Source organism: Solanum tuberosum, unplaced genomic scaffold, assembly GCF_000226075.1.
Source record: "Solanum tuberosum cultivar DM 1-3 516 R44 unplaced genomic scaffold, SolTub_3.0 scf00207, whole genome shotgun sequence".
NCBI lineage: Eukaryota > Viridiplantae > Streptophyta > Magnoliopsida > Solanales > Solanaceae > Solanum > Solanum tuberosum.
In genome coordinates, this window is record NW_006239133.1 from 948,670 (window position 1) to 964,281 (window position 15,612).

Consider the following 15,612-nt stretch of genomic DNA (forward strand, 5'->3'; position numbering starts at 1 on the left):
TAGTGTGTAGAATTGCTTCATTAAATTTTCATTACTCTACATTTGTATAATTATCCTCCTATGTGCTAATATAGAAATGGTATTCGCAACTGCAAGCTTGGTAAATCATCCTCTTAGTCAATTGAAGTCAATTGTGCCATTTAAGCTCACAAGTAAAGCATTGATGTTACATTGCTCCTTATGTTATTATTACTGCCTTGAAGTATAATTTTCATGTCTTCTACAACTGGTCTGTAGTTCCAAATATCAAGAATGATTATGACCACCAAAACAACAATCTCAAAGATCAAAAAATCAAAGTGAAGCAATCTGTATAACTATGGGTGGCAACCCAGGGGAAAATGCCTAGCGTGGATCGATCCCAATTGGTATAGAGGGGTGGCAACTCAGGGGAAAAAACCTAGCATGGGCCGATACCAATTGGTATAGAAGGGTGACATCTCAGGGGTGAAAGCCTAGCATGGGCCGATCCCAATTTGTGTAATTATGAGGATAGCATCCCAGAGGTTAAAATGCATAGCATGGGTCATCCTCTGCTACCACTGATCAGCTGGTCATTCGTATCACATGCCTTATAAAGATCATAACACACATAAAAGTAAAGAAATGAATGTAACATACATGATCCCACAAAAGTAACAAAGGTGGTCGTATTATGATCTATGCACTTACATACGGATACTTGATGTCAGTTGAGCCTTGTTTTACCTATGTTATTGCCTTACATATTTAGTACATTTTTTCGTGCTGACGTCCCTTACGGGGACGCTGCATTTCATGCTGCAAGCACAGGTACTCCAGCCAGTAGGCCTCGTTAGTAGGAGCACATGTACTCAGCTGCTATTGGTGAAGCTCCAGGTTGATTCGGGGCTTACCGAGTCTTTGGCACCTATTTTGTTGTTGTATGATAGTTACGGGTAAGGCGGGGCCGAAACTAAGGTTTTCTATCTTTTAAAGGCTTTGTAAACTAATGTATATAGTTCAGTTGCGTCTTGTCTCATAACAAGTTGTGGCCTAAATAGCCAAGTCTTGTATATAAGTTTTGGGTCTACTTATGTTGGTTCGTACTGCTGCATCCTATGTGAACTTGTCACAACTTTAAGATTGTCATAGTTATTATATGCATAGTAAGCACATGTTACATGTTGATTCTCTCGAGCCTTTAGGGCATCGGGTGCCTGTCCGTCTTGGTGGGAAGTGAGGCGTGACATTTTCATTGCGAATCCAAATTTTATCAGACTCTAATGTGGGTATTGAGCATCGAATGAAAAAAAGAAAGAAAAAAATTGATCTGGATAAGACAAAATCAATAATAGTTCATTTAGTAGAGGTATAGAATTGGAAAAACTACATAAATGAGCCATAAAACTCAAAATAATTATATGTTTATAACCCAATTCAAAGTAATTCAGAAAACACCCATTCTCTAAAAAGAAAACGTTAAGACTGATAATTTTCTCTTTCCTAATACTAAATTTGTATCATATACTGTATTGGTATCACTAAGACTGACTAAAAATTGTGGATGACTTATTTGTCAAGGCTGAGATTGACAAATTGATTTATCAATTGGCAAGTTATTCTCACTCGAACCATAATATATAAATGAAATTTGGTACATATGATGTATTTGTGGAAATAGGAGCTAATCTATGCATAAATATTTATAAGATGAATAGATGATGTATGCAGAACTCACAAATGGGATATGGAATGAAAGAAATCAGAGGATATTTGAGAAACAAAGTTGATCTTGGAAAGCTATAGCTAGATAGATTATATATGCTAATTGCTAGCTGTGTGAAAGCTCCTCCTAAAATACGTATGCTAGTTCATAGTTTCATTTTTTACACTAACTTTGTGTTATTCTGTTTTAGCAGTGTTGGGATGTAGCATGCTATGAAATTTAAAGAACAATTTTGGTGGTTTATGAAAAGCTAGTTGTCCGAAAAAATATTATATTATATGTTGTTGCTACTAAATAACCAAGTCTCGGATCCATAAATAAAATAATTCTCATGATATTTATTAATTATTAGTTATCAATTTTTTTTGTTAATAATGGGCATTACGTAGAGAATTTTCGTTTTGATTTGGTTGTTTCAGAATAATTTAAGTTGTATATGATTCTTTTTACTGATTTGATGGTCTTGAAACAAATTTGATTGTTTTTAATTCAATTTGAAATCTCTATCATTTTATGAAAATATGTTGGATACAACCCTATAAGAAAATAATTTTTTTGGACCTAATTTTTTTTAAAAATTGAATAACTATTGACATTGTTAACATATTAATACTTGATATCATTCAAAACAAATATAGCTATTTTAAAGAAAATTAAACAGTTAATGAGTAACAATACAATTAATTAATTAAAAATATTAACTTAGCTTTGTCCCAATTTCACAATAATCACAAAAAAAGGATTGACATTACTCTATCCATTTATAAATAAATTTAGAGTTTGAACTACTCTTATTGTTTTTAATACTTTATTTATATAATTTCTATTTATTTTTTATTTAACCCATGAACTGACAAAATTTCGAATTGATTTATTTTAAGTGCTTTAAAGTTAAAATAATTTTTCAGCACTTGTAAAATGTTGATATAAAATTAAAAATACTAATAATAAAAATAAATTAAAAATCATAATTTAAAAATGCTAACTTATAACTTTTGACTTATAAATCAAAAGTAATAAGCCAATCTAAACATAAGCACAACCTCGCTTAACCCTCATTTATCCAGGTCAGACTTAAAAATCACATTCTAAAATGAAGAAACTAAATAAATGGGCCATAAAACTCAAAATAGTTACATGTTCATACTCCAATCCAAATTAATTCAAGAAATACTCATTCTCTAAAAGAAATAATTTACAGCCCATACCTCCATTCATTAAGACTGATAATTTTCGCTTAATTGATACTAAATCAATATCATACATTGTATTGATATCATTAAGGTTGATAATTTCGTTTAATTAATACTATAAATCAGTATATATATAAGTGAAATTATCAGTCTTAATGATACCAATACAATTTATGATACTGATTTAGTATAAGTTAAACAAAATTAGTTGGGGGTATATAGTGTACTTATTTAGTGGCGTATGAATATAAATGAGAGTATGTTTGTAATTATTTTGCTTGGGGTATTTTCTTAGTTCCCCTATAAAATTAGTGTTTAAAATGTTGTATTAGTAATGTTTATAATAATTATGTTGAACTTATTCTTATGCATAGTTTGATTTATTATATTAAAAATAACATGCTAAAATTAAAAAAAATTATTTACAAAAATACTCTCCATATATATCATGGAAAAGACGTGCAAAACTTTTTGAGGGGAAATTGTGTATTTAATCATATACTAATGCATACATTATAATCCTATGCATTACGAATACGATGAATTTTCATATATTAGTTAGTTATGTATACCTTAATTACCACATAGAGTGCATACATTAGTTATATATAGGTAGAAAAGTGTATCAATTATGGTACTAGTGTTAGTAATACATAAAGCTAATACATGCATTATTATTTTTTTCAATACATTCTATCAAACAACCCCTAAAGTTACAAATATTTGATTATGGAATTATCATTTAAATCATATTTACAATGTATAAACTATATAGAGTTTTCACTTTGAAATAGTTTTAAATATACAATTTTTGATGTTTTATGTGATTGAAGTTCAAACATATAAACTGAGTTTTTAATAATTTTTGCTTGCACTTTGTTAGCTACATATAACTGAAGTTTAATAACTTTTCTTTTAACCTCAATCATAATAAAAATTGAATTCAATTATTTTTACATGAAATTATGCTATATATGATAGCTATTTTATTGAATTTTAAACAAAACTATCTAAATTTTAGTCCTACAGAAATTTAAACATCACAGATTTAAATTTATTTCTAAGTGAAACACATTGCAATAGTTTTTAAATCCAAAAAAAGTGCCCCACCATGATTTTTTAGGTAGAGTGTACATCGTACAATCTACAACATGACAAAAAAGATATCAATGCAAGTTTTGTTTCAATATTCTAGTCATTCTCATTAATGTTAGCAGTGGAGCAAGCCAAAATTGATGATGTAGGGTATGTTGGTACGGGAGAAAATATTTGTTAAAGGAAAATAAATATTTTTTCATAACGAAGCAAAAAACATAAGGTTACACAGATCCTAAGATTTCACTTATGATAACACATTGGATAAACTGTTTTTGGTAAGTAAGTAGAAATATATAATCACAAATGCACCCAACATCATCCTTTTTGCCCTAAAGTGGCATCCGATCCCTACTAAAGATTCTGTTGTTGCACAGCTGCAACCTTATTTTTTCACCCTTTTTGAATAAAGACAGTAAAACATCACTAACAAAGTCACCATTTCTGGCATACACACACACACACACACACACTTAAGGATCAGATTCCAATAAAGTGTTTCTTGTCAAACAACCTAATTGAAACCTTTATTCTCACTTACCAAAAGCTTGAATGATCACAAAGATATTCCTGTGCTCAGATATAATATACCTAAGTTATTCCTCAAACATCCACACTTGGATGCTGACAAATCAACAGCATTTTCTAGTACCATTCTGCAAGGTATTATACTTGCTTTGTTGTCACTAACAACAATAATAACTACGTCTTAATCGCCCACATTGCGCTGTTAGCTTGCTATTGTTAACAGATTAAAATATAAAAAGAGGAACAAAATTATGAAGCATGTTGACTCATTCACAACAAGAGGACACATATTTAAATGCAAGTTCAAGAAACAACTTTCAACTCTCTTCCTGAATCTTTTATCCCCTATTTTTTCTTTATGATTGGTACTTCAGGTTTATGCTTTGAATAACTCGAGCATAAACAAGGAACATAATTAAAGGCACGATGAACCTCTTATTTTCACTCTCTTTGATAGTTGCCTCAATGACTTGAAATTATTGTGCTTGAGTTTTTTGTTTCGTCTTTTGGATTTCTATACGTTCTTATCAGAAGAATAAATATAAAGACTTCTGAAGGATGTAAGGTCATGTTTATCAGTATAATAACATAAGAGGATTCTATGCCTGCTAAAGGTCCTTCTGCAAACTTGAAGTATTGCACCTTACATGTTTGCCCCTTTTGAGTAAATGACAACCAAAAATCACCAATTCTCTTATCCACTCAGAGAGTAATATCCATAAATACTCAAGCTATTGTATGACCAAAGGTAATGAATACTTCCAGTATATGTGGCGAACATATGATTGAAATTGACCAAAGGTAATGAATACTTCCAGTATATGTGGCCCAAAGGATCAATTTCAATCATATGTTCTTTGGCGAAAACCATGTAACCTTTATTCCTGTGCTCAGATAATGTAATATACCCATGTTAATCTTGAAATTTACATACTTGCAAATCGACATTACTGGACTAATAGAGCACTAACTAACGAAAAATGAGCATTTGGAGCAGCTATTACAGTTCACCACTCGCCCAACACCACTTCAACCCATATCAAAGGAATATATCTTATCTGATATAGGCTTTTCTATTATGCATATCTCTATCCTTATTAAAATTGAATGGTCTTGTTTTCTCTCTCTTTCCGTTATGTGACAGGAGAACATGTTCTAATCTAAGTTCGTTCCAATGAATATATGGGCCACTAAGGTAGAGGGGAAATGACTACACGATGCATATGTATCTAGGAAACATATGCCATTTATCTCTACCTTATCTGTGTCATCATTGCCTGAACCACTTGATCTCAAGAATCATTCCAAAATTCCCTGGGCTCACACTCTAAGCTCATGCCTTGAAACAAATAAGAGTTCACAGATTCGACCTTCAGGGCATTGCCAAGGGCTATTCTCTATTGGGTTTTTTGTATTGATGTCTAGCAACAAGGAAGTGGTAGAAAATATTTACAAACTACTTTTTGCTGGGCTTCTGTGTTCTTTGATTCTATAATTTCACATCACTAACCCTGTCATGCAGTACCAAGTTTTAGGCAATATACCTCATTTGTTTTTTTATATTTATAACTGCACTACATTTGCCACTCTTGCTACTGACCACAAATACAAGCAACTGAGGTTTCAGAGTACAATTGATCAAAATTTATTAAATAGGGTGTATTATCCCTTAATCTTCTTCCCCTTGAACTTCAGTGGATACATGACCAATTTTGAGTGGAAGTGCATGGAAATTCAGCTGTCCATAAAAATGATAGATGGGAAATTTGCGAAAAATTCCATTGGTTCTTGGTTCTAGTCTTCTAGAGAATGAAGGCTAACTGGAGTGGACCAGGTGGAAGGATCTCCTATGTCAATTAGAGTTTTGTTGCTTATGATGAGGCAGGAAAAAGAATATTTTATAGGGGGATAGAGTGACAACCTAGGGAGTAGTCTTATGCTACTAAGACACAGTGTTAGCGGGAGGCAGGGGCCATTTGATACTGAAAGAGATTTGCCAAATGATGAGTAAAGAATAGTGGGAAAGGGTGAGCTCGACCATTGAGATAATAGCCCTTTGTGCTAGCCTGATAATTTAAAATGTTCTGTTTAGAAAAAGTACCGATGTCAACACTCACAAAAAACAACTGACCACTTCTCCCTTTTAGTAGCTATTTATCACAAACAATATGTAACGCTCACTTCCACTCTTATAAATAGCAAGCATATCTCGTTTCCATTGCTGCTACTGAAAGATTATCATTAGCTAGTGGTCTCTACACATGCTCAAGTCCTAATTCACACTTTAGACGACATTTATAAATCATATCCTTGATAAACGTGCCACAGCAACACAGCATATTGAATTTAGGATAAAGTAGTATAAATTTTGGTACAGCATTGGTGTAACCACCAAAAAATGCAAAAGAAAGGAAATCAAATAGAATTTTGGATAAAGCCTAAAAGTGCTCATCGTAGGAAGTTAAAATTACTCTCAATAACTATACTTTAAAATGGTAATACAGTGTGCACTTATCTCTTCTCAATGTGTCTTGATCTTCTACTCTTGCTGATGGTCCTAATCTCATACAATTGCATAAGTGAAATCTTATTGCATCCTCGAGTCTTGGCAGTATAACTCTATCCAACTTAATAGACGAGGTATTCTTCCCCTTTCTAGTATGATATCAATTAGACCAACAACACCAACAACATACCCAATATAATCCCTGCATGTGGAGTCTGGGGAGGGTAGAGTATATGCGGACCTTACCCCTACCTTGTGAGGATAGGGAGGCTGTTTCCGATAGATGAAACGGAAACAGTAATAACAGGCAGTAACAGCAGCAAGATAATAAGATAAATGGGGTGAAAGAAACAATCAGGTAGTACTAGAGGTCTAAATTTTGACGGATATAAATGGGTCACGCTGAAATTATTAAAGGCAATGATGATTCTTTCAGCCAACTATCAGAGTTCAAGATCTTCCGAATTCAGTTGAGTGACATCATGAGATCAATGATAAAATGTAGAGGTAGACAAGCTTCCAATTGTCTCAGAAAAGCAAAAAATCCCAGCAGTATTCTAAGCTTCATTAAGTAGAACAGAAAAGTCAATCAAAGTACTGTAATAAAAGTATCAATGAGAACAAGACAAAAGAAATTGCATTTCTTTAATGTGGTCAATTAATAATGACGTGAAATAATGGATTAATATTAACATTTACTTAACAATGTAGCAGCCTCATCTTGTAAAATTTTCCAAGCTCCAACAATGTGCCTCTCTTCTGTCAGTGGAGCCCCTACTGCAAAGCGCAGTATGTATCTATCTGAAAGAAGCTGCATAATTCGTTGAAAGTAAGCTGTATATGACTAAATTACCGAAGCAATTGATTTAATCCCCAGTTCTGAGTAAAAGACAAGTTTCTAGGGAAATTCGCTTAATTCAAACATACCGTGTGAGAAATAAATAGTTTCCCAGTTGAGTTGACAGAATCTAGCAGGTCATGGTTCAGTTTGTTGGCATAATCTTCATTACTCGGGGGTGGAAGTAGGCGAAAACAAACCAATGAGAACTTCCGAGGGGTGACAATCTGCAGTAAATAAACTTCTCAGAGGACAGATTTGCTAGTTAGAAGAGATATTGGGAGCTTTTCATAGAAACAAGGGGATTTGAGCCTTTCTAAAAGGTAGATTTCGGCCAGTGTCTGTAAAGATCCTACTTGACTTGGTCAAGCATTCCACATAGGTTACTTTGATATGAAGATTTTACCTCAAACCTCTTGTCTTGAGCAACAAGTTCCTCAAATAGCTTTGCTAGTTCTATATGATTTCTTATGTAAGCTTGAAGCTTTTCCAGCCCATAGAGTCTCAATACCATCCACAGCTTCAGTGATCTAGTTAATAAACCAAGTTAGATACAAGGAAACTGCACCTGAATGTTGCAATAAGTTCATCAGAACTTTCTAAAACAGAGTTCTTTGAGTATGCTACCAAAAAAATATTGAAATGATGTTGAGTTTACAAAAATGTTTTAAATCTTGAAGAAATTAAGCTTGTGAATCATTAAGCTGTAACATGTTATTTTTAAAGACCAAGATATTTCATAAACCTGCATGACAGGCTAGCTTTCATGTGTCGTCATAGTAGCTGAGTAGGAGTAATTCATTCAAACCTGGAGCAGTAACATTTAAGAGCTCACTAGATCATAGATGCTCTTATTCACTATCCAGTGTTCTATATTTATTGTCATTTTGCTTTAAGATATTTATCACTTGAACAGTATGTAGCACTGTTTCCAACCTAAAGTAAATATATAATTGTGTCTCCTCTCTACAAATTCAAACTTTTAGGTGGAACGGCCCACAATCCAACATGCACCTAACTAACTTTATATGACATTAATGGCATACCTGAACCTGCGTCCAAGAGGAACTTGCCAATCTTTGTAATCCACAACCAAGTTTTCTTGAGAGGCCTGGAGTATCAAGGGTATTACTATAGGGTGAGCCGAAATTTTTCACAATTAAATGGATGATCAAACTATCGACCATGTTAGTTCCAAATAGAAAATTCAACTGGTTATAAAGTTAAACATTTGAACTTTTGAAATATCTCCAAAAGGAAGATGTTACATATTGCATTTCAATAATAATTTACTTCATGCAATAGAAGCCATTTCCATCAGAAGTTTGGCTATCAGATGCTTAGAACAGATAGAGTGGATGCCTCAAAAGCACAAGATAACTAGTTTACAAAACAAAATTAAGTTACAGAGCATGCAGATAATACCTTTCAGTCAAGACAATGATATACATAGAAAAGACTGATCTAAAGAAAACGGAGATAGAGTTTGAAGCATCTTCGCAAGGAAGGGTAAAAGGGAGCTGCTACTCAACTCCCACCAAACTACACAAGAATGGATCATTATCAGTAGGGGAAACTAAAAGTAACCTATGTGTGATTACATTTCATAAATCTAATAGTCATGTCATCCCCGGGATTTTATCTAGTGGTAAGAGCGCATCGTATGATGTGTGATTATGCACATGTCACAGGTTCGAACCTTGCCGCAGCCAAAAGCCTGGTATTTAAGTGGATAAGGGTGAAGGACAGACCCATTATCCACCGAGTTCCGAACCGTGCATCACTGACCCTCAGGCATTTCTCGGTTATCAAGAAAAAATCAATTTCCATTTTCATACTTTGAATAAACAAGAAATGAGCCCTAGTTTATCTGTATTAGACTGTGGGATAATATTATGTTCCACGATAAGATAATTACTCCCTCTGTCCCATTTTATGTGGCACCCTTTCCTTTTTAGTCCGTCCCAAAAAGAATGTCACTTTACTATAATTAGAAACAATTGAACTTTAAAATACCCCTTTTAACCTTAATGAAATGATTTTCAACCCCACAAATATTTAAGAATTGTTTTAGACTGCAAGATCCAAAAGTCTTCCTTTTTGTCTTAAATACCGTGCCAGGTCTAAGGGTGCCACATAAAATGGGCGTAGGGAGTATTTATTACTACTAACGAAAACTGAAAATGTCAAAGTACAAGCATTGAACCAAGGATACTTACTTTGTTTTTGAGATACTCGGGATTTGTTGACAGTGACTGGATGAGTGCACTCCGGTCCTGTTCAGATGCAAATGCCATAAAGACCAGTTTTCCAAACAATATAAATTCATGTTAACTCCCGTGTCTGGTAAAGTAAGCGTCCAGTAAATGAACTAAGAAGATGAGTTATCAGAGCAGCAACTCTAAGAAAATCTGGCCATCTAGAGAAACTGTTTCCAGCATCACTTAAGATAGCATGCACTGTATTCAGTCAAGAGATATTTGGAAATGTACTGTGGTCTTCATTTAGTGGTTGATTGCACGCAATTTTATTTATTTTATAGAATAACACCAGAAAATAATCCTGTACCTTGACCCAGAGAGCGGAACAGTCAAAATTTGTCAGGAACCACTTATGTGCATTCATGTTGAAAGAATCAGCTTCCTCTACACCATTCATATAGCCCCGGTATTCCGGACAGATACATGCACTTCCAGCATAGGCCGCATCCACATGAAACCATATGCTATTACTCTGCAAATAGGCATGTGACTTAGCCTTGTTCTATATGGACTTGACAGTGGATATATGGACTCATTAAACAAGGAAATCAAAGAACATAACCAGGTATACTGCTAATGATAACAAGACATCTGATTAAAGAGGATTGATGCTTAAGGTACTGAGTTCCAGAACCGGAAGGTTCATTAAATGGCTTACAGGAGTGGGATATAGAGAAGTATAAGTCTATAAGATGATTCTTCCATAATCTTAGTCCACAAAAATTACAGATTATACTTTATGTTGCTTTGGGCATCACTTTTATGGTTTGTGCTTGACATCAGTGAGGCTAAAATCCAGCTATCTATGATTTATGGTTTTACCCAAGTGTGGGATCTTGAAGTGAAGATTGTGAATACTTGAGCCAGTGGTGAGCAACAATACAGGTTCATGAAAGAAGTCTATCAATCACAACAAAGGGAAAGTAGCGATATTTAATTTGTTGGATACTTGGCATTGTTGTTTCATGGTTACAACTTAAAAGCAGTAATTTAGCTTCACTCTGGAGCATCAAAATATTCAGACCTGTAAAATTTTACGTTAATATTTGAGCTAGTGGTGAGTTATATGCAGTCTAAACCAGGAAAAGAAATTAAGGAGAGAGAGAAGCTTACCAGCCTTGGAACTTAATTTTTTGTTCGATTCAAAGCAGAGAACAACAGTAATGATAAACAAAGTTATAATACATTTGGGAGTATGTAAGTTGAAATGTATACGTGAAATATGAAGAATGGTGCAATTAACAACTAAATGTATACAATAAGGAATCTATTAGAATTCAATTATATATAAATTCTTTTGGTCCACAAAAGTATAATAAGAGAGTAGCAAAGGAAAAAAATTAAAGCAAAAGTGACAAAATTGCAACACTGAAAAACTAACAAAACGAACCAAATGAAAAAAATTGATCTGAGTTTGCCATCTAAAAACTGAAAACTGTGAATGAATAAAACCAAGCTGACTGAACTAACCAAGTGCCCAGTCCTAGTTTTAATTTTTAGCAATGGTCATACTTCCTTTCTTAGTCTATAAGTTTTAAAAAATCATCCCCCCAACAGATTATCCCTGCATGATGTCCAAACACCTCACCAGACTTTACCTTGGCAATCTTTCCCAGTTCGAGCAAAGGATCCACAGCAGTTGAAGATGTTGTACCAATCTGTGCATGAATAGCAAAAAATTGCTTAAGCATTTTAGAATGCACAGCAAGGAAATTACATGTCAAAAGTAAGCAAAAGAGATATGAGAAAAACTCGGAAGGTGGCATCCATTAATATTCTACTACACATGTCATTATATACCAACTTACAACAATCTCTGATTACCAACAATTTGCATCTAAAGCTTTAAACTAATATACTGGAGCCCATTTTACACTCGTGATGTCTCACATTTTAAGCGACTCAGAGTGCTTACATTTCACCAACTTACTGATACATTAACAAATTAAAAGAACACTTGTGCATGGAAAAGCACCTAGATAAGTTTTACTTTTTGTATACAATGGTGAAGGTCCTTATTAGATGTTATTAATACAACAAATCATTTATATGCCAACTAGACAAGCCAATATAAGTATCTCACAGGAAAAAATGAATTCAAAGAATGCATTAAATGCAAAAAAAAATAAAAAGATACTAAAAGGTTAGGACAACCTTAAAAAGTCTCAAACTCGGATTTTAAGTTCAAGACACTTGTATCTTAACAAGGTACAGTAATCACAATATGACATCATTAAATTAATGATCTACTTTCTCTCTCTAGAACAGGAATTAGCAGTAACTTATCTTGTCAATGAGAGAGACCTATGGACCTCGCAATATCTTACCCGAAATGAGAGAAACCTAAAAAGTAAAACCAAAAAATAGTTCTCTTGCTAATACATTGAAAGATATGGTTTGGCGAGATGAACATGGTGTCTTCTTTTTCTATTTCCCTTACAGTAGAACAAAAGAAGAAAGGTATTAAACCAGTGGCCATGTCATGTGATACAGCTTCTGAAAGTGTATCAGGAGAAAGAGCATAATCCCTGGATGGGTCTGCTTTCAGCACCCGAAAGTTCTCAGGATAAATTCCTCCTATCTGCCACAAGAAAGAAAGAGAACTATATCTCAGAGACGAATTCCATTGGTTAGAAAAAGAAACTTCTTTTGCAGAAAAAACCCTTTTTCATATGTTCGATGTAGCTAAATATTGGTGTACGGAACATGATCATCCTCTACTTTTGTTTTGTCACCTTTTTGCCAAGTAAATCAACAATCACACACAACTTCAATCAATTCCGGCATATACCTGGCAAGCTTTCTGTAAAGAAGAATGAGTTTGATCAGAACAATAGACCACAAGTTTGCTAATTGCATCTTTTCCGACTCTTCTCAGAACCTTGTCCCTAGCAGCTAAAATCACAACTAGAACAGCTTCACTTGCTGTTCCCTGTATCACTCCACCTCCTTGACCTGAAAGTCAATTTAAACAAAAGGATACCAAATTGTGGCCAATCAGCTCCCCTGGTTGACCTTAGCAAAGATATCTCTAGGAAAGGATATACAGTGGACATATTTAAGTGATCATCCATCTTTCAATCAGCTTATAAACATATGGTTCTATTCTCTCTCTCCTAACTTTTAGCTTAACTTGTCTCAATATTCTAGTACACAACTTTTAACCAAAACTCAAGACTAAGTGAGCTCCAAGAGAACAAGATCTCTAATTTCAAATTTTTACTTTGTCGCAATAAGGATTCGAACTGACAAATTTTTCGCGCACAAATCTATGATTCAACCATTTTTGACTGCTGGATTGGAAAATAAAAGGCATGTAGCTTTTTAGAAGAACAAGAAGCTAATGTCAAACAGTTATGTTACCTGTTGAAAGGAATTCATCAGGCAACTTAAGTGCTTTAGCAAGCCAATCCAGAACGATCATTTCGAGTTCTGTCGCTGCTGGAGAAGTTATCCAACTAAAGCCCACCATGTTAATCCCGGCACTGAGCATTTCCCCCAAAAATCCAGCCACACTACTATTTGAAGGAAAATATGCAAAGTAATCTGGGCTCTGCCAGTGGGTCACCCCTGGTAATATTTTTGTTTGAACATCTGGATCAAATGCACCAAGATCCAAATTACACACATTAGCATCCTGCTCATCAATGTCTTATTCATTCATTGTTAAGATGATGCAAGAAGTCGAAGAAACCAATTATACAAAATATCCAAAAATTGAATATCTAACCAATATATCCATTTTGACAGCACAAGGAGGCATTGATAAATATATTAAAAACAAACAGAAATGGAAAAACAGAAAATAGAGTGAAAACTAAATATTTCACCTTCAAGAACGTCTTGCAATGTCTCAGAATGAGCAGGTGCGGTTTCAGGCAAAAGCTTATGAAGATAACCAGGCTGTGCAAAGACAAGGCGTGGAAACAATCAATAAATGAGGTCTAATTACTAACAACTAAACAAAGCTTTATGATGAACAATGATCTTTCATCTGGTGACCAACTAGGATTAGTAGACATGCATGTGAAACAACTAGACCCTCGTTTTGAGTTTTAATGATCCATTTCATATATTGCACAGGTTTATGAAAGTGCATTTTCGATACGAATCTTCACCACTATTTGGTTGGGGCTCGTGATGATACTTTCTAGGTTCATGTTGACTCATACTACACTTCAGCACTGTGCATGCAGATACCAATCCAAGTACCCTGCAGCTAAAGAGGGTGCTAAGGAAGTTGATCTCGAGATTTTATTTTTTTAATTATTTTTTTATTTGACGACCGTGGTGTCCGGGCCAGCTTTCACGCACCTCGATTTATTCCACCGGATACCTACCACCAGCAACCAGTGGTGATTTTCTTGTTTAGTTCGCAGTACCTTGGAGTCTCTTCTGTTCTTTCTCTACTGTTCTTTCGTTCACACCAGGATGTACTTACTTTTGAGAAACAATTGTATTTACTCTATATCAGTTCATAACTTGAATCACCAGGTTTGGGATTATTTTGTATTTCTGCATTGAATTATGACTTAGACATGGCACTATTTATGTTATTTTCAGCATTTTTGTCCTCACAGGTTAGGGAATTGGGTCATGACAGTATCAGTATGCATGCAAAAAGAGTGAGCTTAATCAATATCATTTTGAATAGGTCTGCAAATTCTCCGCAATATGTCTAGGTTAAAAGCAAAATTAACTATTGAGGAGTTATCAGAGAAATTGATATAAACCTGAACTTGACTGAGAACGGGGAAATTCTCAATGTTTTTGTAGTAATCAGCAATGAAATCTACCATCTTGTGACCATACTCTCGCAGTTGCTCTGCATCCATCGGCTTCAATTCCCCTTCCCTAACCACAAACCAAACAAAGAAAACAACAAAAATTACATCCAAACAGAAGATATCAAACTTAATTCTGAAATCAGATTTTCATGTTTGCGTATAATTGGGACTTACATTTCACTGAATGGTATGAACTCTGAGTGAAAGCTTTGTGGTAAGGGAGAATGAAATACCAGTTTTTGATACGCAGACGGCAGAGCAAAGGACAAGTGGAAGACGCCAATGTCCCACGTTACATTTACCAACTCCTCTTCTTTTAGATGAATGGTGAGTTTTTGAGGTCCTCACTGGCCACTGCATTTTTTTTTTCTTTCCTATTTCATCCCTTTGCATCTAAAAATAAATAAATTAATAATACAAAGTGAATACGGTTGTTTTTTCAACATCTGAATGTACATAATTTATTTAAATATATATAATAAATATATACTTCAAATAAAAATTAAATAAATATTTTTTAAGAATTATTATTTGATTAAAAAGTGTAACACCCATACTAGTGATGATGGAGATAGTTTGTAGTGGTGGTGGTGATGGTAATAATTATTGTTAGTGACTAGTAATGATGGTATAGTTGTGATGATGAAGGTGGTTGGTGTTGTGGGACTATCATAATGGTGGCAATTGGGAGCGGTGTTGGTGGTTGTAATGATGAAG

General features: G+C 34.2%; 1 protein-coding gene across 1 annotated transcript; it reads right to left on the reverse strand.

Annotated features, from left to right (window-relative positions):
- Positions 1–7,532: 7,532 nt before the first annotated feature.
- On the reverse strand, positions 7,533–15,258 carry LOC102588273 (tyrosine decarboxylase 1). Its single transcript, XM_006355833.2, has 13 exons — positions 15,070–15,258; positions 14,842–14,962; positions 13,939–14,011; positions 13,472–13,702; positions 12,900–13,063; positions 12,549–12,689; positions 11,707–11,766; positions 10,416–10,580; positions 10,067–10,123; positions 8,894–8,958; positions 8,254–8,377; positions 7,937–8,074; positions 7,533–7,820 (listed from the first exon to the last, which is right to left on the reverse strand). Coding segments are annotated over exons 1-13 (1,464 nt in total). The 5' UTR covers positions 15,072–15,258; the 3' UTR covers positions 7,533–7,697.
- Between the last annotated feature and the right edge of the window lie 354 nt (positions 15,259–15,612).